The sequence below is a fragment of the Crocodylus siamensis genome, chromosome 5 (assembly GCF_052110815.1).
Source record: "Crocodylus siamensis isolate JL-2025a chromosome 5, ASM5211081v1, whole genome shotgun sequence".
NCBI classification, from domain to species: domain Eukaryota; kingdom Metazoa; phylum Chordata; order Crocodylia; family Crocodylidae; genus Crocodylus; species Crocodylus siamensis.
In genome coordinates this window covers 52,524,438-52,551,113 of record NC_143399.1, presented here as the reverse complement: position 1 = coordinate 52,551,113, position 26,676 = coordinate 52,524,438, and the positions used below count along the sequence as shown (strand labels likewise).

The window sequence follows — 26,676 nt, the reverse complement described above, 5'->3', positions numbered from 1 at the left end:
AGTTAACCTCACTAGGTTAGCAAGCTTGTTTGCAAAGATGGTCTTCCCTCTCTTCATCAGGTGGATCCCATCTCTTCCTAGCAAACCTTCTTGGAACAACATCCCATGGCTGAAGAAGCCAAATCTCTGCTGGCAACACCACCTGCGCAGCCATACATTGATCTGCAGGATGCATCTGCTCCTGCCAGGCCCCTTCCCTTTGACTGGAAGGATTGAGAACATGACCTGTGCCCCCATTCCCTTCACGCTTGCACTCAGAGCCTGTAGTCACACTTGATCTGCTCAGGGTCACCCTGGTAGTATCATTGGTGCCCACATGGATGAGCAGCATGGGGTAGTAGTCAGAGGGTTGGACAAGTCTCGGTAATCCTTCTGTGACATCTTGGATCCACGCTCCAGACAAGCAGACCTGCAGAGCCAACAGGTCAGGCTGGCAGATGCATCCCTGTCCCCCATAGAAGGGAGTCTCCAACCACCATCACCCATTGCTACCTCTTTGTGGTAGTGGTCTCCATCCTCCCCTCCTTGGGGATTCCTGGCTTGGCCTGTTCCACCAATGGAATGTGTTCCTCCTTCTCTGTTGTTAACACTTGATATCTGTTCTCCAAGCAAACCACTGCACATGGGGATGACAACTTCTTGCTGTCAGAAGATACAAGCTTCCAGTTTCCACCTTCTGGGAGTCCCTGCCCTCTTCATCTTCTAGCACCACCTCCAGCAGTCATTTCTCCACAGTCCTAGAGGTTTTTTCCTCCAGCATGGAATTGATGAAGTCCTCATAGCACAGGATGTGTCAGAGCCTTGCTACCTCCTCCTCTAGGTCTCTTGCCTTCATTTACATGCAACTCATTTCTGTAGTTATTCAGTGTATAACAAAGGGAGAAAATATAGTTCTTCTATAACACTTCACAGTGTTGCTCCTGGGCACTTCCACTATGCCAGCCAGTTTAATCAGCTGCCTAACAGTAATTAAGAACTTCCTAGTTACATTTACTGTCATTTTTTTAAAGTCATTCCTTCATGCAGCAAGCCAAAAGAGAAGTCCAGCCACCCAGCTGACCCAGCCCAGCCAACCCCAATATTTACAAGGACCTGTGTGAGCTCCAGTTCCTCAGTGCAGTAAATTACAGTGTACCAATCTCTCTATCTTCTGTGAACCTGTAGAACCACTTTATTAGAGACTTAACTGTACTCTGAACACTGTTTTTTTGCCAAGCCTTGCTTGCAAGGTGAAATTCAACTTAATTTCTTCCTGTTTTAATGCACAGGGTGCTGGTGTTGAGCTGTACCCAGGTAGCACAGCCAGTCTGGAGGGTAACAAAATTCACCACTGCAGTAACTTCAACAGCAGCGAGACATCACAGGGTACCCTAGGAGGAATTAATATCAAGGTAGTTTACACTGTGCTATATTCTTTTCCTAGCAATTGTAACAAACGTGTCTACAGGAACAGCTGTTGTCTTGCAGGTTTTGAACTTTGTTAGAAACTAAACAACTAGAGACCATGAGGCTTACTTTAAACAATTGCATTCATTTCTTTAGCTAAAGTTTCAAGTCAGTCCATAGATTAAGTCTTTAGCTACCAAGTAATGGGTAGGAGCATGGTACTGCATGCTGACTTCTTTCAACTTCCTAGAAACAAAGTGTGTAGCAGTTAGTTTGGAACTCCATGTCAGCTTTAAGAGCCAAGAACAGCTTGTATGAGGATGTGGTAGTGTATACCATACACTAGGGGCCAGATTAAAAAAAGAGAGAGAGAGATAGAAACCTTTAAGGTGGAATTTTAGTTGCTCAAGGATCAAACTGGTTTTGAAAACTGATCAGCTAGTGCCTGTTCTGGAAGATGCCCAACACTTGTAAGTGCCTCTGTTTTTTTACCGTAAATTTCCTTAGGCACTAAAATTTCTAATTCTACTCATCCCCAGAGGTGCCTCTGTTGACGGCTCAGAAAACTTTTAATTACATGTAGGCCTGATGTAGGTCCTCTGTCTCACGAGGGACTTTACCAGCCACCTACTTAATTGCAGCCCTTTGGTGCTGGCTCCATACCTCAAGTGGCAGGGGTTAGGGTCCCTGTTTCAGGGGTGTAAAAGTGTTGTATTTAATTCATCCCCTGCTACATCCCAGAATAGCCTGTAGCCTAGGATGATGCAGTCTTAAACCATCAACCAGAGAGTTAAATAAATATTTGGTCTCCCACATTTTGGGCAAATATTATAGCTACTAAAATATGGTATAAAAAAAGGAAGGAAGACACCCTGTTATATTTTTGAAAGAAAGCACTAGTTACTTATGCTTAAGAGATGATTCAAGACAGTGGATCTTGAGGGGGTGGAAGCACCTCCCTGCAGCCTAAGTAATGCGCATGCAGACTGGAGAGAGGTAAAGTTGAGCATGCATCCCTGTACTAAGCATTTCCTTTTCCTATCTTTAGGCAGTTCCATTCAGTGTGTTGGCTGCTGATTGTCTTAGGAAGAATCCTTGTCTCCAGATATTTATGGAGTAGAGAGTATTTATGGGGGGATATTTATGGGGTGCGGGGGAGGAGGTATACCAATTGCCTGTGTTTCTTCTGAGGCAATAGGAAAGGTAGGGCAGAGAAGATAGAGAGTCCCTTTTAGGCTCTCCATTTTTTTAGTTTCATCTATTAATTTACATGAAACCTAAAACTTAGTCTTTGCATAAATCCTTTCTGGGTACAGAGGACTTGGTGGTGAAACTCAAAGCCATGCCATGTAAGATCCAGACCTTGGACCCTCTTGTCCTATGCATTTCCCAAAAACTAAGTGAATCAGGTATAGAAGGAACTATGGAAGACCTAGCATTAAGACCATACAGCCACTGACATGATAGCACAGTCAAGAGTACCTGCTTCATGATACTTTTGCTACCAGTTGCAGCTAGTTGCAAGAAGATAATCTGGGAAATGAAATGCTTTTGACACAGACTAAAGTCTAGCATACTGTCATAACTTGCAAAATGACACAGGTGTATAGAATTCTTAATGAGAAGCAGTTAAGATACATATGTCTGCCAGCAAGGAACTGGACTAGAATATCCACAAAATCTCTTTTAGCTCAGGTATTTGAATTAAAACCCCTAATGCTGCATTAACCTAATGGACAGCTTTTTAAAAAGGCACAGACAAAGGTGTGTTGTTTAAAGAGAGGTGAGTAGAGACATTGCAAATACAGATGGAGAGAGGCAAAACAGATGGTATGCATGAAAGAAAAGGGTATGTCTGTCTATACTACATACTGCAGCATAGCACAGACCAGAACTATTCCTCGGCAGAGCAAACTAGCTTGTAATGAGCTCTGCAGCTGCAGCTAGACTGTCTGGTACCTGAACATAGCCGATTTAAAGCTAGTTCATATAGCTACATCTGTAATGTTAGAGGTAAGCAGTAACTGATTTTGTAGTGACACCTCTAGTAAACCAATCTTGGCTATGACCATTTTCCTATTTACTTGCAAAAGTCTTCTAGAGTTCAGCATTACTCCTAGCTAATGTCCCATAGCTAATGTCTCATTAAGTTATAATTGCATAATCTTACTAGTAAATGAAGAAGCTTGTCTTTCAGATACTAGGTTGAGTTTGTACTGAGAAAAAAAAAAGAGCGAGTTTGGGAACAGCTGAGACAGCATTTTATATCAGATAATCCAGGATTATAGTTGCATTGTTTTAGTCTTGAAGCAGGCTTACAATATAGAAGTAAAATACAAGCATTAAATACTATAAAGAAAAAAAATGTCAAGCAGATATTTATGACAGTATCTTTAAATGTCCTGAAGTTTAAGTTTTCTGTGAAACAGTTTTTCCACAGTATTCTCTTGTGGTAAGCAGTAACTTTGACAAATGTACTGTGTGCTTTATAGATATGTCATAAAAACTGCTAGGCTGTTTTTAAATGTCAGTTAAGACACATTCAGGACTTAAATTGTCAATTTTTTTAAAGCAGGATTGGCCATAGTGAATGGATTGCTAGTTAATGATTGATTGTACAGTATAAGCAAGTATGAAAGTGTTTTTGGATGCAGAAATTGGGAAAATCAAAGAGATGTCAGATACAATGTAGGTAACCTGAAATTATAGTAGTGAAGCTACTGTTTGGGTTTACAATTTCCAGTTACTACTGACACTCAGATTTAAGTTAAAACATGCATATTAGATCTTTATTCAGAGGTCCCATTCAGCTTTGTATTAGCTGTTTGTTAACCAGTGCAGTGACACAGGGGCCAGTGACAACACATTCATTTAACGGCCTGGTGGGATCTGATCCCCTTTCCCAACAATCGTGCCTCCCATCATGCTACATGTGCAGGACTCAGATCCCACTGGCACCATTACTACTTGCCAGCGCAGGGGGAGCCTGGGATTCCAGGCTGATCCCAGACTGGGACTGATAATCCATTTGATTGCCAGTTCCAACCCAGAACTGCACTGGAGCTGCTCAACCCTCTTATCTGGTTGTCAGTTCCAGACCCCGATCCCATCCCAGAGCCAGGACCAGCTATCCCAGTCCTGGGACTGGCTCAAGACTCTGGTGTGGCCCCTGGGCCAAGATTGCAGTGGAGTGTTGAGCTGGTTCTGGTTACCCTGCCACACATTCAATTTAAGGCATGATGGAAACCAGCCACAAAAATATTGTATCTTTTGTGGACTATTTTTATGGCTGTTTTCCCGTTTAATTGCATTATTAATTCCTTGATCATGTGGCAACATTACGATTTACAGTGCAATTAACAGGGCAGTCATGTCTTAATTTTCCTAGGCCAGAGGCCTAGGATAAGACATGACTATTTTTAGGGAAATCCTTACCTCCAGAGAAAATAAGTTTATTCTGCATGTAAATGCATACAGTATGAAAGAAAATGTTGGCATTTTAAGAACATAGTGCATCCTTCAACAAAACTAGTCCATTTTGAATCCTTTAATAGGTGGTTCCATTACCCAAGCTGAAGATGAAAAATAACCACGTTTATAGTAACAATGGCCATGGAGTGACCATCCTTCAGCCTACAGACCAGCTCAGTACTGTAGCAGAAGGGTTCCTGGAGTTCACTGCCTCAGGTGATGCAGAGGAAGATACTGTTTCCAAACTAATCCAAGACCTGAGCTTGGAGATGAGCAATAACACATTAGATGACATTAACGGTATCAGTGTGGTTAACAGTTAAACATGCAGCTGATATGACTTTTGTCACATAAAGTTTTGATTAAAGAAACAGTGCTTCTGATTTAGGTCAGTGAAACTCTCTTTAAATTTAAATGTGAAAAGTGACTGATGTTGCCTTTATGGATTAAGTTAGTGTATCCAGTGCTTAAAGCTGAACAAAAAAACACAACAACCCAAAAACAAAACCCAACTCCCTCCTTTGATTTATAACCCAATTTCATGGAAGTACTTACTAGGAAGAAGGAAAAGATGAACATTCATCCTTAGCTTTTCCTCAACTGCCAGTGCAAATGTTCCAGTAACAGTGAGGCTTTAATACAGAACTATCTTGACCATGTACCTAGAGCTGCTGTTAGCACATTTAGACAAATCCTGCCACATACTCATTTCCACTGGTCCTCTTACTGATGTTACTACTGGTACAGCTGCAAATTTAAGGGGCTTGGCTTTCCCTATCACTGCATTAAAAAAAAAAAACAACAATTTTTTTCCCCCTACAAGAAAGCCAGTTCATCTTTATTGCCTCCACTTCAAGTTTCAGTGGTGGTTAAGCAAGGGTTTCAGTCATCAGCCTTCCCTCCTTTAACAATTACGACTTGTTAGTATTAGGCAATTTTTGCTGTTTTTGGAAGAAAACATATAAGCTTGGGATTTCTTAGCAATATTCAGAGTACTGAACAGTACGGCAGGTTTTTCCCCCCCTCATAATTCATAAACACCCTAGAGCAGTGGTTCTCAACCTTTTTTGTACCAAGACCTGTTTGTAAACATCAGTGGCCAGTCCCAGCCCAGTACTCCTCACCCACTGCCTACAGGCCTGGCCCCCAGTGTGTGGGGAATGAGGGGGTATGCATGGGCCCTGAGGGCCCCCAAGAAGTCCCTCGCAGGTTGGAGCTCTGCCAGCCTGAAAGGGTAAAGACAGTTTCCCATTTTTTAAAAGTTTGTTGATCCATTGTTAACGTTTGTTCGTGACCCTTCCATATATTCTTGTGATCCACTTTTGGGTCATGACCCACAGGTTGAGAAGTGCTGCCCTAGAGAACAGAAATTGCAAAACATTTATTCTTTCAGTCATACCTGGTTTTGAGGTTACATACCCTCCCAATATAGTATGCATCTTGTTTTTGAAAGACATTCTGAAGAAAATGTTCTTTTCTCCAGAGTTATGGCTTCAGAGAATAGGGAAGGAGCCTAATCTTCAGTTGACTCACCTTCCCTTTCCTGCTAAACTAAAACTCTTAACTGCTGCTGAGGGCTGGTCTCCATGGGTGGACCTCTCTGATCTGGAAGAGCTAAAGACCTGTGAAACAGAAGAGACCAGAAGCCCTAGCAGACAGCAAAGCTGCCCTAGAAAAGGTTAGCTTCATTGGCAGACCCTAAAGATCATTAAAAAAGACAGCTGATCTTTAACAGCTGTGATGAACAGTGGGCAATTAACTCAATATTAATGTGCTGCTGAGTCCCAGCTGTCTGAAGAGTAATACCAAAGCTACTGCCTGGTGGAGCAGGGATCAAAGCAGCATGCTTCTAGCTCCAGGAAGGAATCAGCTAAATCAGGAATCAGCCCTGGCCCATGCCATCACCGCCCCAAGATCTCAGCCACCGGCCCCAGACACAGCTAATCCAACCCATGTGGCCCCATCCCATCCACCCAGCCGGTCTCTATGGATACTCAGAGATTGAGGGGCGGTGACAACATGGGGTTGAGGAACAGCTGCAATCTGCCCATCCTGGCTCTGACCCAGCCCCTTCACCCCCACCCCAGAGTCTCCTTGGAGATGGGTCAGGAGCCAGATAGGCAGGGCACACAGGATGGGGCCATGGGTAACCAGAGAGCTGCATTTGAGGCTGTGAACTTTGGGCAGTAACACTACCAGGCAGAGGCCCAATCCCTCCCGCATGCCCCTGCCACCGGAACCAGTGCCTGTTGCAGGGCCGTGAGGGGCAGATTGTGGCTTTTCCCCGGACCACGGCCCTGCACTGTCACCACCCCAAGATTCCGGGGTCTTCCCGGTCCTGCCCACCCGTCTTACTCCCAGACACGGCTCCCTGCCTGCCTGCAGCCCCATCACAGCTGCTCGACTGAGCGCCTTGCCCACATGAGTCTTGCTTCCAGCATTGGGTGCTGGGTGGCCAGGTCAGAGTGCCTGGACAGTGGGGTGGTGGCAGCTGGAAGGAGCCACCACTGCCAGGGCTGCCAGGAAATGGAGTTTGGCTGTTGCACCACCCCAGCCCTGCAGACCTGGGGGCAATGGGACCAACTGCATGTGTCACAGCCTGAGTTGCTCCCTGCACCTGGGCCAGGCAGGATGGAAGAACCTGCTGTGGGCTGGACAGAATCCCTGAGCAGGCTAGATCTGACTTGCAGGCCATATTTTGCCGACCCCTATGTTAGCATATTATCTGAGAAGCTTGGGAATGGCAATTGGGAAGGATGGAGTCCATGTAATTGGCCCTTAAGGCAATGACCATGGACATCTGTGGTCATTATAAGTGAGAACCAGCTTGGGACGCCCTGGGGCAGCCTCCCTTCTCTTTAAAAATAACATCAAGGCATGGCAGACAAGCGAAGGGGAGACTGCCCAAGGAGTCATAAGATGGCAAGGGCTGAGCAGCTGCCAGGAGGCATAGTGACCACGCCAGGAAGAACACTACACCCACACTGAGGTTCAATCTGGGTCCCTCCTTGTATAGGGACAGATGTGTGCTGGGTGCTGTAAAGCTCTTCACTTCAGAAGGCATGGCCCAAAATGTTGCTATCACCGGACTGGACTGGCGAGAATCCTCTCCTTTCACACAGGGTTTGAGCAGCGTCTTAGTTCAGAGGTTCCCAAACTCTTTCTTATTGCATACCCCCTTCCAGATTTGCCAGCTGTCTGCATACCCCTACCAGCGTATGTTTTATATTTTAACCCCTTAAATACCAATTATAACGAAAATTAAATCCACTATAACACAGTTTTACCCGTGTACCTCCCAGAGAGGTCTTGTGTACCCCTAAGGGTATGCATACCAGAGTTTGGGAACCCTTGTCTTAGTTGAAAGAAAAGGTGTAGTTCATACTTAAGTTTTCCTGTTTGCAGTATCTGAAACTACACTACACCAACCTTGAAAAGAGCTCCCCCTCCCAGGTTCCTGTATCTGCTCTACAGAATTAGTCTACGGGGCTTCTTTATTAGGCTTGGTGCAGTTTTTTGTAGAGCAATACAGAAGATACTAGCAGCCAGCCACTGGACAAGCTGACTGACTGCTGTTTTGCTATGTGAGATGAACATCATTTGGCACTCATAAAGCCATTGCAGCAGGACTTATTTGCAAGTGCATTTCGCAGGGAAAAAAACTTCCCCACATGTTAGTATCTCTGAGCTCAAGTCTTGCAATTTCAAATTCCTGCTTTGGCACTGAATTTTGTTTTGTCCATTCATTGTTATCTCTGCCTGAATCAGCAACAGCTACCTGTAAGCTGTAGGAGTCTGAAAAACTTGTTTCTGTGCCTCACAACCTTTTATCACTGGGAGAAAAGTTTCTTCCATCTTATGCTTGGAAGGAGTCAAAAACAAAACACATTTTCTTGAAAACTGAACACTTTATTAAGAACAAAATAATACAAACTGTTGCAGACTCTGTAGTATGTGTTCAGGATGTAACACATCACTCACTACTAAACCTATATTTGTTTCAAGCTACTGTGAACAATTAGACTGACTGGCAAACTTCTGTAGCAGTAGCAAAGGAACTGAGGAAGGAAACATGCACATTTTTTTTTAGAGTACAAGGAAGACCTCAAGAGATTTCAAAAACCACCACCACCTCCCCTTCCTGGGCCTCCATACCCACCTCCAAAGCCACCTCTGTTGACAGCTTGGTACCCTCTATATCCCCCCCCTGAGCCTCGATACCCTCCCCCAGTCCCTCTATATCCACCACCACCTCTGTAACCTCCCCCAGAACCTCCTTGGTACCCTCTTCGTCCTTGGTATGAGTTATAACTGCCACCATAGCCACGCTGGTAACCTCCCCGTCCTCTGTATCCACCTCCATTGTCATATCGAGCCATTTTAGGTGGGCGAGGACCATCTCCATATCTGGGAAAGAAATTCAATTTTATCTTTAAGTATTTATAAACACATTGAGTTTTTAAGAGTCAACATTTTCACCCCCCGCCTCCGGCCACAGTAACAACAATGTTCATCTGAAGATATGGACTCGTGCAGCACTTAGACCAGTTTAAATACACTTTAAACCCCAAAGTGGACAGTCAGACAAGTCCATTAAATCAGTTTAAAGCTGCCTGCAACAGTTTAAAAATGTACTTGGAAAAAAATCATACTCTTGTGAAAAGGTGCACCGACAAACAGGTATGCGTTATGTGTAAGCACTAAGCGTCCCATGACATGAACCTGGTCAGGCCTCCAGGCATCCCATACTGCATCATTCCTCAGCCTCCCAGCTAGCCATCCTGGTATGTGGCCAGAACTCTTTTCTTTCCCTTTTGGTGGCACCTTGGGGGACCCTCCCCCAAAAAAGAACAAAACAAAAAACAACTGCTTGTTCTGCCTGTGTTCAATAAAAAGCTATGGTTCTACAATCAGCTGTGTCCCTACTTGACTGCAGCCCCTCCTGTCCCCTTCAGCTCCTGGGATCCTAGAAAAGTGGATCCAAACACTCCTCTGCCTCTGGGCATCAAGCCAGGCAAGCACAGTGAAGAGTTCAGTCAGGCACAGGCAACTGAACTAATGTTCAAGAGAGAAGGGAAGGCAAAAAAGTGAAAGTGGCCCTAGACACAGGTCACCCACCCTCCAAGACCTCCGAAGTGGGGATCCAAGCGCTCCCCATTTCCTCCCCCGACCACTGTCACAGCAAGGCATTCTGGGCCAAGTATGCACTCCCACTGCCAAGTGTCAGAGCCACAGTACTTTGGCACTTAAACAGTGACTCATACCTGGAATGCTTGGGTATTACACGAGTGGACACCTCTGACCCATGACAACTGTGAACTGGTTTCCCAACAGTGACAATTGTTACATGTATCCACATGCGAAGACTTTCCTGGTCAGCCCTCTTATACAAAAGATTTGTTGCATAAGTTGAAATGAATGAATGTATATGAGGTAGGGCTACAGAAAGGGAAAGTGGTCTCGTGGTTTAGCTGAAAAATGCCCTACTCTGGAGACCTATCCCAGCTTCTAACAAGACTTTCTATGTAATGCTGAGCAAGTCACTAGAAGTAGCTTTTTCAGATATGGTAAAGACAGGGACCAGAGAAGGCCCCCTGCCTTCCTCTGCAGTGCTGTCTGCATGCACGCCTACTATCTTCATTTCAATCTACTTTTTACTTAGTCACTTTCTATTTCCTCACCTCTCCCAGGTGCGATACACTGGAAACCCTACACCAGTGGGTCTCAACCTTTTCAGGGTCAGGTTTTTGCATTGTTCCCCAACTTTTTTAAATTTGAAAAGACCCTGCCTAAGAAGACATTTTATGCTGCCTCACCTTCAATGATTCTCACCTAGGTGCCAGTAGGTAAAAGTGCACTGCACACCTGGTACACTGCCAGGCCAGGAAGGGCTGGGGCACCCAAGTGCACTCCTCCCTCAGCAGGGTTGTCTGATAAGCCAAAGCAGGCAGGAGAACTGGCTTGTGTCCCAGCTCTTCCTGGTCCGCCCAATATGGCACCTGGAAAACAGGCACACAGGATAGGTGGAACTGTCCCATGTGTGTTGGTTTCTGAGAGGAGCATGGAAGAACTGAACCGGGAAGGACTGGGGCACACGCTAGCTCTCCTGCCTTTTTTTAGGATTATCAGAGAACGCTAATGAGACAGGAAAGCCCCCACATGCTGCAGGCCCTTCCCAGTCTGGTTGTGCACAAGGCATGCAGAACACCCTTACCTGGCTGCTGTGGCAGCAGCAGTGCCCACACTAAGACAACCCTGACAGGGTTACTGTCATTGCTGAAAATTGTTCTGTAGACTAAACAGTAAAAATTGATGCAAGGGGTATGAAATTGCAAGCAAGCTAAATATTCCTGCGTAGGCGGAATTTACATGTACATTTACAGCAACGTGCTCAGAAGACACAAAAGATATAGTGCCCATCTTTGAAAATCCAATCAGAACCAAAACTGCCAACATTTTTACATGATATAGAATCACAGAAAATTAGGGCTGGAAGGGACCTCAAGAGACCATCTAGTTCAGCGCTTCCCAAACTTCCTCAGCATGACCCCATTTGTGACCCATCACTCCCAACCTGCAACCCCCCACGCCAGCAGGACCAGCCCCAATTAGATCATCCCAGCCAAGATGCATACATTATCATCCTACATTATCACCAATTGAAAATAGGTATAAAAGTTTTATTTCCGTACTGGTTATGCATATCTGGTAACCTGTTTCCCAACTAAAACCCAACAGTTCTCACTGGCATAAGTTCACATGTTTCAGCCTTTGGAATTTGCAGGTATTAATTAGTAGGAGTGGAGCAAAGATCCAGTGGTACAAATGAGCAGGTCTGAGCTAACCTTGTATTGGCAGCCATGAGGTGGATGCCTGCTGCTGAAGGTCTGGAGATCTGGCGTATCACATTTAACATTCGCTCGTTTACAGGGTCCAAATGACTGATGATTTCAGGTTCTTTAGTTACTTCTACAACAAGAGCCTCCATTGCTGCACGTAGGGCGGTGATGCAGGCAGCTGCATCATGGGACATCTTCAATTTGATCCTAGGACAGAAAAAATGACATGCTACAGATAACTTGGGACTAGAGAAAGATGTTCAACAGAATGGGTATTTAGTAGGTGTTGTACAAACCACCATGGAAACAGGTATCTTTGATTTTCTATTTCTTATCTCCTAACAATGGGAAATGAAATTGAAAACCCAGGACAGTGTGACCAAAACATACTAATTTTCTAAACTGACAAGATAACAAAAAACAGTTAAAACAACTGCCAAGTATTTGGCCTGCTGTTCTCTTTGGACTCAGAACACGGGATGTACTGCCAATTACATAATCCAGTGGGGGCCAGCCTTTTTGGCAGGCATGCCACAGATTAGCCCCACACCTTCCCTGAGTGCCACTCTGATACCCTTTCCCTGCCTGCTCAGCTTTTGGCTTCTGCAATGTGCTCCCTGCCTGCTCTGCTTTCTGTTCTCTGTCCTATCTGCCACAGTATTGTCTGTCCCCTCCCAATCTATGTGGCATACATGAAGACTGTCCCTACCACTTGTGGCACTCATCCTGCAGGTTGGATACCCCTGATATAACCCAAGACAGAATGCTACAACAGGTCCAAAAGTGCAGGGGAGCCTCAACCTCTAAGAATACAAATCATTTTGCTATAAAGCATCTGCCAACAAATAGCAAACAATGTTTTAATTATTAGAAGTAAGCCTTAACAGATCTGGGGAGTTAGCTGTCAGTAATCTTGTTTTACAGAATGGGAAACTGAGGTAAAGATGACAGCTTGGCAGAGAAAGCAGCGGAACCAGAAATAAAAAACCCAGTACTCCTGATCCAGCTGCTGTGCATTAGCCATGAAGTTAGCTTTCCCTCTGCTTGTCTACTCATGTGGAAGCAACTCTTATATCACCTTACGCAAACTCAGAAACTGAAAAAGTAGCTTTCATGGACTTCAGCCAGGTCCTCATGTTTTTAATTTAGGAACCTAATCTATAAAATAAAAGGAGCTGCCAAAGTAAACCATTCCCTTCCTTACACACACCAAAGATAATGCCTTGTTGAAATTAATCTGTTACTGCATAGTCTGACCTACATTTTCCCCGTTCTAAACATACTTTTAGCTGTGATACCAGCTGCTTCCCTTCAGTCATTGCTCTCTCGCACACTTAAACATCCATGATCAACTTGGAAATTCATACCAGTCATCTACCAGAATGATCTCTCCATCAGATAAGACTTTCTTTGAGGCAAACAGGAGCAGCTGCAGTGGGCTCACCAAAGTCATTCCTTTGGCAGAGATAGCTCTGGTTCGGATCTGCAGGTGGAAGGGGGAAAATAAAACCCCAGATCTTAAATAGGAAATGAAAACTGTACTACTTTGCAGTGTCCATGGGAACTAAAAAATACACAAACACAAAATAATCCCAAGATTGTGATTTAAAGGGAAAAGTGACGAGACAGATGCTTCTTCCTGATTTGGCAAGCTCTCCAAAATCAGATTGGGCTGGTACAAACCAAAATTCATTCCTGTTTTAGAGCTGTTAAGTTGACCACGTGATATGGGTTTGGGGTCTAAATGCAATTCCTGTTGAAGATGTGTTACTCTGGCTGCTGGCAGGCATTGAGACAGTCATGTGAATGGGGTCTAGGGAACTTTTTGCACCATCCTCAAAATGTGACCTGTCATGCCAGATGTGTGTGGCAAGCAATGTGATTTTTGGGTAGGACATAAAATTCCACACACCACAAAAGTGTAATTGCCAGCAAAAGGGGAGGGGGTAGTCTGGGACTACCCCATGTTGAAAATTGGCACATTTCAAGCTGGCACATTTACTGTCTTGCCCTGAAGGGGCTGTAGTACAGGGCTGTAAAGTGGGGTAAAGCAGCAAATGTTCCAGCTTTAGTGACAGGCACAAGGGTTGGAAGGTTACCCGGGGAAGCAAAGGGGCTTCGCTGCTAGGAGGCCTGCAACTCTCCTGCCCAGCAACCCGCTGTTATCATTGGGACTGGACAGCTCCTGGTACAATGTGTATCCAAGGCTGACAATCAGCTGACTGCTGGGACACCACAAATTTGAATTTATGGCACCATGTTTTACATGCAAGATCTTTGGAGCTGGTTTGCCATTTTCTGGTGCTATCAATGTTTACGGTGCCATACACAGCAATATGATATATATTATGTTTCTGGTGCAATTAAGTCTGCTCAAGCCCTTTATATAAACCATTTCATGTTTTGTCAGTGTTGACAGAATACACTAAGATGACTGAACTCCCACTTTAGAGATGGGCTGTACAACATTTGGGATGCACCCTTTCTGTGATGGTGCAGCACCGACCTGCCTTTTGGATTTGTCAGACTCCCCCCAGGTACTGGGATTAGACAAACATCCTTATACTGCAAGGCTGTAAGTTGCTGGATAGCGTTAATACATGTTCATTTCAAGAAATAAGCCAATACTTCTTGTACGTATAAAGAGAACCTTCAAAACATGGTCCGAACATAAAACAATAATATGATACCAGCTTATAATGGCAGCCATGAATATCTGAAAAGCTGCCATTCATCTTAAAAGGTGTGTCAACAAACCCCACTCTAAAGAGAATTCAATTTTATATGCATCATTTCCAGGATTCAATGCAGTGGCAGATATTGTGGAGTGCAATGGAACAGCTAGACATGATAAAGCCTTGCTGAAATGAGGAATTCAAATCCCTAGCTCCCAAATGCATATCTAAATTTTCTTCCTTCTTTTGGGCAGAGGCAGAGGGGTGATGAATTACCACTTGCCACCTTCAATACCCAAAGTCTCCCATGCATTCTGACTGAAAACCAAAGCTTCCTGAATGCCAAAAGCTACAGCTGTCCCCTTTCCACTTCCTAAAGCCTCCAACTTCTCTCTGATTACCTGTCCAGCAGTTAATTTAATTTGTCAATACCAAACTAAGCAGCACACTGAATGTTCAATGCTCTGGGGCCATGCTAAATGTAAATTAAAACAATAAATACTACAGGAATCCTGAACCGAGCTGAAGACGACAACAGTGAGAGGACAGCTTTGAACAAGGGCTTGGTACCAGAAAATTCCAGGCCGGAAATCCACCATGTTTTACTAACATTAAAGTTGTCACCTAAGGAAAAGCAATCCAGTGCCTAGGAGGACCTTTTGAAGTGAAGCAATAAGGATCAGGGTAAAGCTTGGTGGCAGGGAGAATTTTAGACTCCTTACCTTTTCCCCAAAAACAAAGAAAGGACAGGGATACTTTAGGTCCTGGCTGCTGAAAGGGCAGTTGACAGACGATTTGTGAATAAGTGCATTGCGCCCCTCAGTGGTAAGAATTTTCCTTTTCTCCTTGTGGTAGCAGACGTTAGGGTACACACCAAAAGCAAGCAGGGAGATCACAACATCCAGATTGTTATCTGGTCCAGTGTTGTTAAATGGTTGAGTCATCAAGCATTCTGTTGACAGAACAGAAAACTGTCTCTTATCCAGATCTGACAGAGTACAACTTAGCTAAATTAATTAGTCAGGATATCAGACTTGACTGTTTATTGACCTGGGTATCTGTTCACACAGACATCTGTTCTCAAGTCTTCTGCACTCAGAAGATGATAACATTTACTGCTGTTTCACAAAAAATGTATTTGCCGTCAATACATGAAACACATTTTCCATGATTCAAGAGTAACATGATTCACGAGAACTGAAAATAAAATCAAATTAAAAAGAGTCATTTCCCTTCTCTCCCAGTTTTTAAAAAAAACCAAGGAGTCACAGGCTTGTTTGGCAGTTGCTGCATCAGCCTTATCCAACTTTCGTTTTGGAGATGTGATCTCCTAGAGAGGCAGGGTAAATGTTACTAACGTGCTTCTGGACTAGCCAACCTATTAATAAAATTTAAGATTACTGCAGTACTTAACCTTGAGAGCAAAGGGAGGGCAACTATTAAGTATTATTAAGCAGAGTATTAAGATATCAAATCCGTCTGGACCTTTTAACATGGAACACATTTCCAGAGGAAGTTAAACGAATTCAGAACCTGGTCACCTTCAAGAAAATGCTGAAAAACCCTTATCATCAAAACACCTTTCATCATAAAAATAGATTATCACTATGCACCCCTCCTGCTGCACTTGCCAAGAATGGCTTTCCAGCCCTGTATCTCTGTTCTGATCCTGGGGGGGGGGATGGAGTGTCCCAAGTGACTGACTTCCTTACCATAATGCAAGAGTTGTGAGCAACTCTGCAGGTGACAATCTCGATCTTCTAATCCAGAAGGAAATGTGAATTTGAAGCACATAAGAATTTACCTCCATTTCTTCACTACACTCATAGATCCTTAATTGTAATTGCTAAGAGAGCACAAAATACATCTGGACAGACCCACATGAAAATCACTTTAACAGTGGCAAACACTACTATGTATATGCATGTTATGCTAGATCACAGCACAATGACTGGCAAATGAACAGTTTAAAACCCACTCAGCTTTCAGAATGAAAGAGGACAATAGGGAATGACTACTTTCATGTAGTATTACCTTCTGGGAAGCCAGAATTAATGAGAATATCTTTGAGCTGAATTTTGGCTTCCCAAGTCATGCGAAGTGTAGCCATGTTGAGTCGTTTGTGTTCACAGAATCTTATTTCTGCCTCTTCACCGCCCATTCTAGGAATGAAACAAAAACAGACCAAGCTGGACTTGAGACGCTCACATCAGGAATAGGACAAATATTATGTCTTGGCCATCCCAGCCATTTGGTCGCTTGGTCAGGTTCTATGGTTATTTGCCCCACTTTAACCATAATCTTCCATTAAATTCTGCACTAAACCAACAATTAACGAACCTTGCATCATCCCAAGCCTGGAAGACTGAAAGTAGGGCCACATGATCTGAAAACCTATTTCCAGCAAAGTTCCTGTGCACGTAACCCAGCCGTTTACCCTCATTGATGAAAGGCTCGGGGAAGCAGGTGGCAGCAGAGATGGTACAAACAGCATCCCCAACACTGAAACAGAAACCACAGAAGCAATTTTGACAGGGCTGTCCAACCTGTTAGACCTCCTGACATGAATAAAACCTTCCTGCCCAGAGACCCCAGTACCTTAGCGCTCATCTCATTTCTCAGCACTCCACTGAAGTAGCATGTTAATTACTGTATTTACTGGATTATAAAACAATCCCCAGTAACTTTATTCGATATATGGAAAATGTATATGTTTGATAGTTTTTCAGGTACAGATCTAATTACTGGAGGTTTGGCTTGAATTTGTCAACCTCCCCTGTGCCCTCTACCCCATCTTCCCACCTTCCCCTGTAGCCTTTTTCCCCCAATTAGTCAGACCTTGCTCTCCCTGACTACATGGAAGTAAGGAACAAATTTGGAAAAAATGACCTGGAAATAAACATGGCTACTGCAATTTGCATATAGTACCCATAAACTTAGCTTATGTAGAAATGATTCATTTTACTTTTGAAACTGCTGCAAGTTTTAAGACAGTTACTCTATAAACACATTTCTAAGTAGCACTTAAGCACCTAGTTAAAGAAAATACAAACTTTTTTTAATTTTAAGGAAATGTTTTTGTGTTCCAAGCCAAATCAGCTAAATCAATTCCAAATTTGTGAGTCATTCAAGAACCATAAGAGGCCCTGCTACTGGCAAATATCCTCCACCTCCACCTGGGGCTTCAGATGCTTCCAAATCATTTGGCGGGTGTCCTACGTGCACGCCCAAGCCCAGAAGCTTGGGGTTCAGACACCCTCAAGTTTTGCTTGCCCCCAGCCATATGGCTGCAGGAGCAAACTAGGAAGGAATCTCACACTTCCATAAAGTGGGTATAAAGCCAAGATCTTCCCACTAGAAATGAAAGTGGGGGGTTAACTATACATTACCTCTGCTTAGGTACTACCCTGTGCCAGAAAAGCAGTTATCCCCAGCAAGTAAGAAAAGTGCCTTAGTGGTCATGGTATAAACCAAGGCTGGGTAAAATGCGGCCTACCAGGCCATTCTACCTGGCCCGCGGGGCCCCTAAAAAATTTAGAAAATTGATATTTATCTGCCCCTAAGCTGCCTGTCATGTGGCCCTCAATGGCTTGCCAAAACTCAGTAAGTGGCCCTTCGCCTGAAATAATCGCCTGCCCTGGTATAAATGACACATGATATTAGTCCAAAACCAAAAGGCTCATGATTTACCATATACTTCATTGGGCTGGGCCCCACCGGAGTCAACAGTATTTTAAGCCATGATAACCCCATAGCTCAGCATATGTGTGTAGGCCAGATACTCCCCACAAAGAAGCCGTGTGCTAGCTAGCCCCCAACTTGTGACTGGAACCGGGTGTTCTTGTCATGAGTCTGGGGAGCCTTCAAAATCAATATGGAGATGAAATACAGGGCAAATTGGTCTGGCTTCAGCTCATAGAGGGCAGGGCCCCACTTTCATGTGACAGGCTGAGAGGGGCCGATAGATTTTGGGTACACTGTTTGGGGGCCCATTTGGTGATATTTGCCAGGTATCTAAGGCTGGTGAAAAAACTGCCCGGTTATCAGAGTAAAGAGGAAGTCTAAGTGCATGCAATGTAGTGGCCCACTGTGAACTGAAAAAGAGTTGGCACTGAGGGGGACTGTGCTCAGTGGGAAATCCTAAATATCTTTTCCAGGTGGACTGTACCTATACACGTTACAGGCTTGCATGGTTGAGTTTTGCTCAGTTGATAGAATTAAAATCTTATTTGGCCCACTTGACCTGAGACACAAATTTATTTGTTTTTTGAAGTGTTTTATAGTCACTCTCAATGTTGGCTGCATTTAATCAACTTAATTACTGAGCACATGCTGCTTTTAGCAGCAGTTCAAAGACAGGCGATGTATTTGACACAGTTTCCATGCATGTGAATGTAAGATGGGGGGCTGGTTTCCCTGCTCTGACTGGGGGGGAAAGAACACCTCATCTATTTTAATACAATAAAAGCCATAGCACTTCCACTGTGTGCGTCTGTCTGTAATGCTCTGGGCCCACTGCATATGCAGCGCCCAGAGCCTTACAGACAGATAGACAGACAGACAGAGGGGGCCAGGGTGTGATCTGCTGCACGGGGGGAAGGGAAGCAAGGGGAGGGGTGCGTGGTTTGTGGCCCTGCGGGATGGCATGGCACATGGCTGTGTGGGGGCATGGCATGGGAAGCAGGGCATGTGGCTGGAGGGTGCTGTGCAGGGAGTGGGGTGTGCAGCACGTAGCCGTGGGATGGTGCACACCTCCCACGCAGCACCCCATGGCTACACCCCCACCCTCCCCCCCACCCCCTGCATGGGGATCACCCACCAGCTGCAGCCCGGAGGCATGGAGGGGTGTGGCATGGGGCATGTGGGGAGCTGGCATGGGGGTGTGTAGGGCCCAGCACATGGCTGCAAGGCGGGGTGCGCCCCCCACGCAGCACTCTGTAGCCATGCCTCCACTCCCTCTGCCCCCCCATGGGGAATGACTGCCAGCTGCGGGGTGAGTGGGAACGGGGCACGACTCAGAATGCCAGCAGGAGAGGGGCAGGGAGGGAAGAGCAAGGATAGACCCAGAGCAGCAGGGGGAGGGTGCAGGACAGATGTGAATCTCCATCCCCACTCCGCGCCCCCTAGTCATTCATGACAGGCATTTTGCTAGTTATTCAAATAAATATGGTACTTTAAATTCTAGTTATTAGAAATTTACAGCGTGAGTGTTCACAACAAGCACCGTCTCTTCCTCTCTTCATCCACTAACAGTACTATTCAATACCTTTGGGATAAGCCTTGAACCCCTGGACTGACATGATTAAACACAACGTCTATCTCCTTCTGTGTGATGTTCAGACTCAGGGTTCTTTTAGTCTGTCCTAAATACTAACTGTCCACATCTCCCCATCTATGGCTCACCCCTTTCTTACTAATATTCGAAGTCCCATTCCCTCACTTCATAATTATTCATCCCTGGTTGCAACTAGGTATTTCCTCTTCATTATATAATATCTGGCTTCCCATACTCAGCAATACTATTTCACTGATGGATTTATTAGTTCATTCGTTTTTCTATCCCTCACAATGACATTCACGGCCTTTCTGGATACATGCTTTTTCTGTACAGTACATGCATAAAGATTCAGAAACCTAGGGAAATAACAAAGAACCCACCATTGGGACTGATAAACTTACTAGAAAATGCAGCCCATTATCATCATTTTGCCAAGACGAGGTTCAATTGGGAGTCTTGCCAGGATTCTTCCAAGAGGTGTCAACTCATCATTGGAATCCAGGGCATCCAGCTCTGAAACAAAAGACTTCTCTGTCAGCAAAACAGTTCCGGCAATTACACAGTCCAGCCAATTACTAACTAGGTAAGAGATGGAAATGTTTTACCTGTGATAGACCTCATCTTCATTCTTATGCCACAGCTTAAAAGCAATTGGTTTTTCAATACTGGTTACACAAGGGCAAAATATATATTTTTTTAAGATGCTTTGTCCCAGCTGAACCAATCCTCAGCAAACTGTCACTAATAAAATCAAGTAAGCTCCAATTATTTACTATTTGCTTTACTGACCTGGGAAGCTTATGGTTTTGCTGACTAGCTAAACTATTCAATCATAACATTTATTGAACTGCATTAGGATAAAACCTATGAATTATACCACTATTATACTTAAAGGTTAGAGCTGACCCACAAAGCAGAAACTTATGCATTCTTTCTGTGTGTCCATATGGTATAAAGATGGCATGAAAATTTTGGAGGTTGAGGGAGAAGGGCATAAATTTTGGTCTTGCTTACTATAAAGTCTCTAGGTTAAGAACCAATGAACAACATTGTGAGAGTGAAAAGACTAGAAACCGAAACAATGGAGGAAGAACATTAAATAGTTTTGGTTAACACCCAGTGAGCTCAAATGCTTAGTTTATATTTTGAAGAAAGGATTTTTATAGATATTCAACATCCCTTGCTCTGAGACTTTCCACAGGTCTTCCAACAATACCAGACAAAAACACCAATTCTGACATTTCTAAAGATGAAAGCGTTCACCCCAACATTTCCATGCTTTCATAAGCAGCCTATAAAAGCACTAGCTTTTCACAGTCCCCATTAAGTCATCAAGTCCCACAATTAAGTATAAATATATTTATTTTTGCTCCTTTGTATGGATTTCAACACCGCCTCTAACTGAATAACTGTCACAACTTTAGAAAAATAAGAATGAATTTAAAAAGTCTTAGAATGGCATTGGGAAGGCATCTTAACTTAACTGCATTACACAAGTACCCTAAAAGGTTCTTTGGGTAAATCTGGTATCTTTTATTATACCAACTCAAATAGTTGGAAAAATTCTTCTTAGGAAGCTTTTGGGTGTAAATACCCTCCGTCAGGCTGACAAAACATCTTTCACGTATTATCAAACAAGCCATCAATTCAAATAATTTGTTTAGACCCTGCTGGGTCCTTAAAGAAACTGGTCTGAGACATCCAAGGGAAAAGGAACCAGGATTCCTTTCCCAAGTCTATCACAGACTATCTGTATGGCCTGAGGCAAGGTACCTAGCCTCACAACAGCTTGACGAACAGGAAATTGAGACACAGAGGTCAAGCTATTAATGTTTGAAGTGACTACTGAGATCCTGGGATAGAAAGAACTACATATATGCAAAATAACTGTAAAGCCACGAGTCCATGTTATGTCTTTATTTAGTACCAGCCTCCTAAAGGTTTTAACGCCCTATATTTTTCCCCCTCATATATAGCAGTGTTATACTGCTAGTTTAAATCAATGGCAAAGTAAAAACAAAAAAGTAAGCCTGAAGCTTGAATCTGAATTTTTCAAAGTCATGACATGCAATTTAGGAATCTGAGTATTTCTTTAGTTACAAAAGCCCACTCTTACCCACACAATGCATTCCAGAACTAAGGGCATCACCAGACAGAGGTCTTCTGCCCAAGGATACAGGATCTAGATATGCAGAAGACCCTGACACCCCAAATTGTATACACATGACAAGTCTGCCTATACAAAAATCCTTGTGCACCACTGCCGGAGGTACCTCTGAGGGTGTGCTCTGCTTCAATCACTGCATCTAAAGGTGGTGGTTCAATTGCTTTGGCCAAGAACTGACCAATTCCTCCCAGCCTTAGCAGTTTGATACTCAAAGCAATTTCATGCAGTGGTGTTCGAAACATCTCAGGTGTCATATGAGTTTCAAGTCTGGAAGCAAAAAGGTGGAGAGAACAAAGCATCACAGTTCTGAACATATTCATAGCCCAACCGCTCCCAAAGATCACCCTATCAAGTGCAACCCACCTCTTTCCATGAGTATGCTCTGTCAGTCACCTGATCAAGCCACCATCAGTATGTTCCCAAGACCAGAACTGACTATTTTAAAAAGTACTTCTCTTCAATACTTCCCATCTCTTGCACCTTCTTGCCCCACCCACAACCAACTGCTAAGTGTCATTCTTCAGGACAGGTCAACTCCTTCCAACCTGTCTCTATATATTAGCAAAGAAGCTGGCAGCATGCTGTCTACTTCATGTCCATAACTTCTGTCACCACCCAACTCAACTTGCTGGTTCCTACTCAAAAAGACAAATGCTCTTGTTGGCAAATGCCCATACATGTTTCTAGAAGCAAAGAGAAGCTCTTATGCTTGGTGAAGCGCCCCTTCCAGTTGAGACAAACTCTAGAAATGGGCATCTTTTAAATGGTTAGCATCTAATGGAACCAACACTCCAAAATGAGCATAGTAACATCCATGCTTTCCCAGTGCAAACTCTTTCCTCTTCTAGACACCTGTGAATCTACAGGGTTTTTCTGTTAAACAACCATAACTCCACTGTAGCTGCTTCCTCGAGGAATGGGTGCTTTGTTGAATAGGGGTGGAATATGGAATCCAACAGCTGTGTAGCCCCCTGCAGCTGACAGTGCGGGTTTTCTGGCTTTTGTCATTAAAGAAGACTGTGGTAGACTGAACAAGTCAAAGTTACAGCTGCTTAGAGGTGTCAGCAGGTGCAGCTAGGAAGAAGAGAGCCTGGCAGTACTGAGATGTTCAAAGCTTTTCGCCAGGGAGCAGGGCAAAATGGAACATCTGTCTCTTTTCTGCTGATCCTCACCATCATCTCTTCCATGGGACAGAAAGAAGGGTCTGGCATATCACTACAGCAGCTTTTTGACTATTAGGATCTATGCATCTTATCCAATCCCTTCCTAAGTTCCTCTGCTCCCTGGATCCCCGGCAGTTTTCCAGTGAGTGAAGCATGGCATGACTTAAGAGAAAGAGTTATATTAAGCTGACAGGCCACATTCTGTGAAGGGGAGCAGGGGATGATCCTGAAGTCATACTTTTAACTCTTTCCTTGAATATCATGACACAATGGAATTGTGTGATTTTTGAGTTAAAAATAGAAAAGACCCATGACTTCTACACTGAACTCTGTGGATGAGGAAATACAGAATTTCATGGCAATCTTTTATCTCTGCAAGTTTAGGTTAATCTGCTTTCCCAGTCTGGTTTGAAGAAACAGTTTAATGGTTTCTGAAGTGCTCTAAGATATCCATGTTCCAGAAGCAGCATAGGCTCACCTTTCAAAGCGAGCTCTGCTACACAAATGGAAGCAGAATCCAGCCCGCACACGGCCTGCTCGCCCTTTCCGTTGCTCCAGGTTGGTTTTTGATGCCCAGACTGTGGCGTAGTTTGTCATGTTGTTGTGAGCAGTGAACAGTTTCACCTTCTGTCTGTAACAGAAACAATGGAAATTCAAATATTGCATATCTCAAGTACTGTCAAAGCAGTTCTGTACTGTATCATTTAATACAACACTTCAATGTTAGCTGTCCTTAAAAAGCTGGTGCCCCAACTACAACAGAAACCCCATTTGCTAAGATCTTCTCTCAGAAGATTAGATCTCTCATGCAATTAGGGATTTATTCATAACGTACTGTGTTTACATGCAGCAAGTCAGAATAAATTAAACTAACACACTTAATATTTTCCATCAGCTATACAAGTGCTTGTAATGCTCTCTTCCAAATGGAAGTTTCCAGTGTGCAGGAAACTCACTAACACCCACATGAACACCACCACCATGGTTTTTGATTGACAAAGGACAGCTTATTGAGCTCCAATATGTTTTTAAGAGCTTTCAACTGTTATAAAAATTGAGATGAGGTACCCAAATTCAAGCAAGGGGATAGGCTCCAAGAACAAAAGGCAGTACTGCATGTTCACAAAATGTACTTTGTACTCCAGATGTGTTATATAAAGCAGAGAGCTGAACATGGAACTTACTTGCATGAATCTATAACATAGACAACATCATTGATGGTAATGCTAGTCTCAGCAATGTTGGTGGATAAAATAACCTGTGGAAACAGAAGTACTTATTGGGATACGTTTATAGTTAGTTACAGGGGGGCTAGGATAACCTGCATGATAATATACATCAGCTTATATGCACAAACATCAGCATTAAATGCACTTCCCAAAAGTATAAGATACTGTGACTGCCCTGCTTTGCAAGCAGAGGGTAATTTTACCTTGGTCACTCCAGGAGGCACTGGATCAAACACTTTACGCTGTTCCTCTCGAGGAATTTGTGAATGCAATGGCAGAACCCTGTACCGATGGCTTCCTAAAAGAGTACAAGAAGGTTAGCCATAACTGGAAAAGCATACATCCAAGTTTAACTCCTCCTTATCCTCCCATTGCTTCATATGACCAGGCCCTCCATACTCCAGATCTCAGCCCCCCCCCGCAGACATTACATTTATGGCTCACTTATGACATGATTAACACCTTTAACTGTAACATGCTACATTCAAGCCAATTTATGGCATGACAATGTAGCAAATGAGTCACAAAGATGTTCCACATAATGACAGAACATCTTTCTGTCTGGTTTGCTTCACACTTTAAATGGAACATGTTGCATGTCTTGTCCTGCCCAGACTCTGATGCTCAGATAAGCATTGGGATTGGGCATGGGTCAGCCCCAGAGTCTGGAACACATTTATCTCCTTCCTGATCGCATTTTTACCTGCTCCCCTTGCCCCACCTGATCCCCAGAGGTAGGTGAGGCACTGGCACCATGAACTAAAGATCAAGGAGCCTCTCAGTGATGTTAGGCTCATGGAGCCTGGGAAACTTAGGGCACTTTTACATGTGCTCTGGGGATGGAAGGGGTGGGGTGGGGGACAGCACTTTAAATAAGACTAGCTCAGAGAGCTGCTCTAATTAAACCACTTCATTCTCTCATGCATCAGCCTCCCCACACTTCAAAATGGTGGCACAGGTGCTTGAATTAAAGCTTTAGTACAAGCACTCCCGCTGCAATTTTGACATGCAAGGACACTAATACACAAGATGCGGGAGGCTGCCGGAGCGTGGTAATTGCCTCTACACTCACGTACAGGCACCCTTAGAAATCCCAGCTATATGCCGCTTTAAGAGAAGTGGCAACTGCTGCATGTGGAAATGGCAATTGGAGAGTGAGCTCCCTGATCCCCAGCTGCTGCTTCCATGGGCACCCTGCTCACATCACATACCTGTTCTTTTAAAGGGGCAGAGTGATGTAAGCCTGACAGGGCACCAGGCACTTCTGAAAAGCAGGGGTACAAGTTATGAGCCCCCAGTCCTCAGCTGTATGTGTGGCTTCAAACTGCTTTGCTCTGCAGCTCATTCACAGGCAATCACATAATTGGGATCTGGGGAGTTTTATGCCTCATCCAGAAAATGGCATAATCAGCCACATATATTTGTTATTGCAGGTTACACAATTTTGGGGAGGGGACATAATTCCTCAAACTCCAATTGCCTTAACATTTGCCAGTAGCCTCAAATTTACACGTGCCATAAGTACTTAACAAGAAAAATAAGCAGAATAAAACAGTTTTCTTCACCAAAATGAGGATTCATTTCCAGATGCTTTTGCATGGTATAGATCAGGTTCCAGCCAGGCAAGAAGACAAGCACAGCTCCTGGAACATTCAGGGTCTCAATGTACTTAAGCAGGGCCTCAATGAGTTCAAAGGGAGTTTCCTTCTCATTCAACTGAGCCATGGAGCGTTTTGTTTCTGGTCCATATTCATCACTGCAGAGAAGGTTGCAGTTGGCCTGCAAGGGTTTGAAAAAAAAAAAAAAGTCACACATTGTTTATTTGATAATACTCACACTTTGGGGATCAGTGGTAACTCAGGCAAACAAATGAACAGAACTGAACTGACTAACAACGAAACTGTCCCATGCTCACTCATATATAACAGCCCTTGTTATGGAGGTAGCCTGGTCTCATTTCCCAAGCCTTTTTCTATACAGTACATTCTATTGCAAGAATAAAACTCTAAGCAAACTAAATTATAATTTAGGAACAGAAAAAACTCTTAAAAAAATTGAGCCTTAATAAGAAGGACAAGGGTAGTTACTACTGTAAGAGAAAGAAAAATATGTCTCTTTAAAAATATCAATTACATACATAGGTAGATCCAGGATGCTGAAAAGGGGGATACAGATGATGAGGTGTATCATCACATAAAAAAATCCTGTATTTTCTCCAGTTAAAAATAAACTAGAAGCTTCTCTAATACACTAGGGGCCTAGGGCTGTATTCAGTTTAAGACTGAAGCCAAAACTAATATAGCTTCATTGGAATGAACTGGAAACAATCTGCAGGGCTGTGAAACAGGAGCTTCAAGAGCAGCTAACAAGCAGCTGCTGAACAAAGGATAGCTTGATTAGTGGAACATCAAGACCATGAAAAGGAAGACTCTGGAAAGGATCAGGCAGATTACAACAAACCAAGAATT

The 26,676-nt window shown here is 43.8% G+C and overlaps 2 protein-coding genes across 4 annotated transcripts in view; one reads left to right on the top strand and one right to left on the bottom strand.

The window, feature by feature from the left end:
• The window catches only part of SHCBP1L (SHC binding and spindle associated 1 like), a 49,778-nt gene extending 44,559 nt beyond the window's left edge, over positions 1–5,219 (top strand). Inside the window, exons 9-10 of the mRNA XM_090048685.1 lie at positions 1,269–1,391; positions 4,941–5,219. Of these exons, the coding sequence (XP_089904811.1) occupies positions 1,269–1,391; positions 4,941–5,180 (363 nt within the window). The 3' untranslated portion in view covers positions 5,181–5,219. The remainder of the gene's footprint in view (positions 1–1,268; positions 1,392–4,940) is intronic.
• Positions 5,220–8,751: 3,532 nt separating this feature from the next.
• Positions 8,752–26,676, bottom strand: part of DHX9 (DExH-box helicase 9) — a 48,351-nt gene continuing 30,426 nt past the window's right edge. For all 3 annotated transcript variants that reach the window (XM_090048163.1, XM_090048164.1, XM_090048165.1), the window contains 12 exons: positions 25,774–25,987; positions 24,412–24,506; positions 24,164–24,237; positions 23,458–23,610; positions 21,923–22,083; positions 20,051–20,162; positions 16,712–16,873; positions 16,406–16,533; positions 15,094–15,323; positions 13,064–13,179; positions 11,703–11,903; positions 8,752–9,264 (listed from right to left, as the gene is read on the bottom strand). In XM_090048163.1, the coding sequence (XP_089904289.1) occupies positions 8,973–9,264; positions 11,703–11,903; positions 13,064–13,179; positions 15,094–15,323; positions 16,406–16,533; positions 16,712–16,873; positions 20,051–20,162; positions 21,923–22,083; positions 23,458–23,610; positions 24,164–24,237; positions 24,412–24,506; positions 25,774–25,987 (1,938 nt within the window). In that variant the 3' untranslated portion in view covers positions 8,752–8,972. The remainder of the gene's footprint in view (positions 9,265–11,702; positions 11,904–13,063; positions 13,180–15,093; positions 15,324–16,405; positions 16,534–16,711; positions 16,874–20,050; positions 20,163–21,922; positions 22,084–23,457; positions 23,611–24,163; positions 24,238–24,411; positions 24,507–25,773; positions 25,988–26,676) is intronic.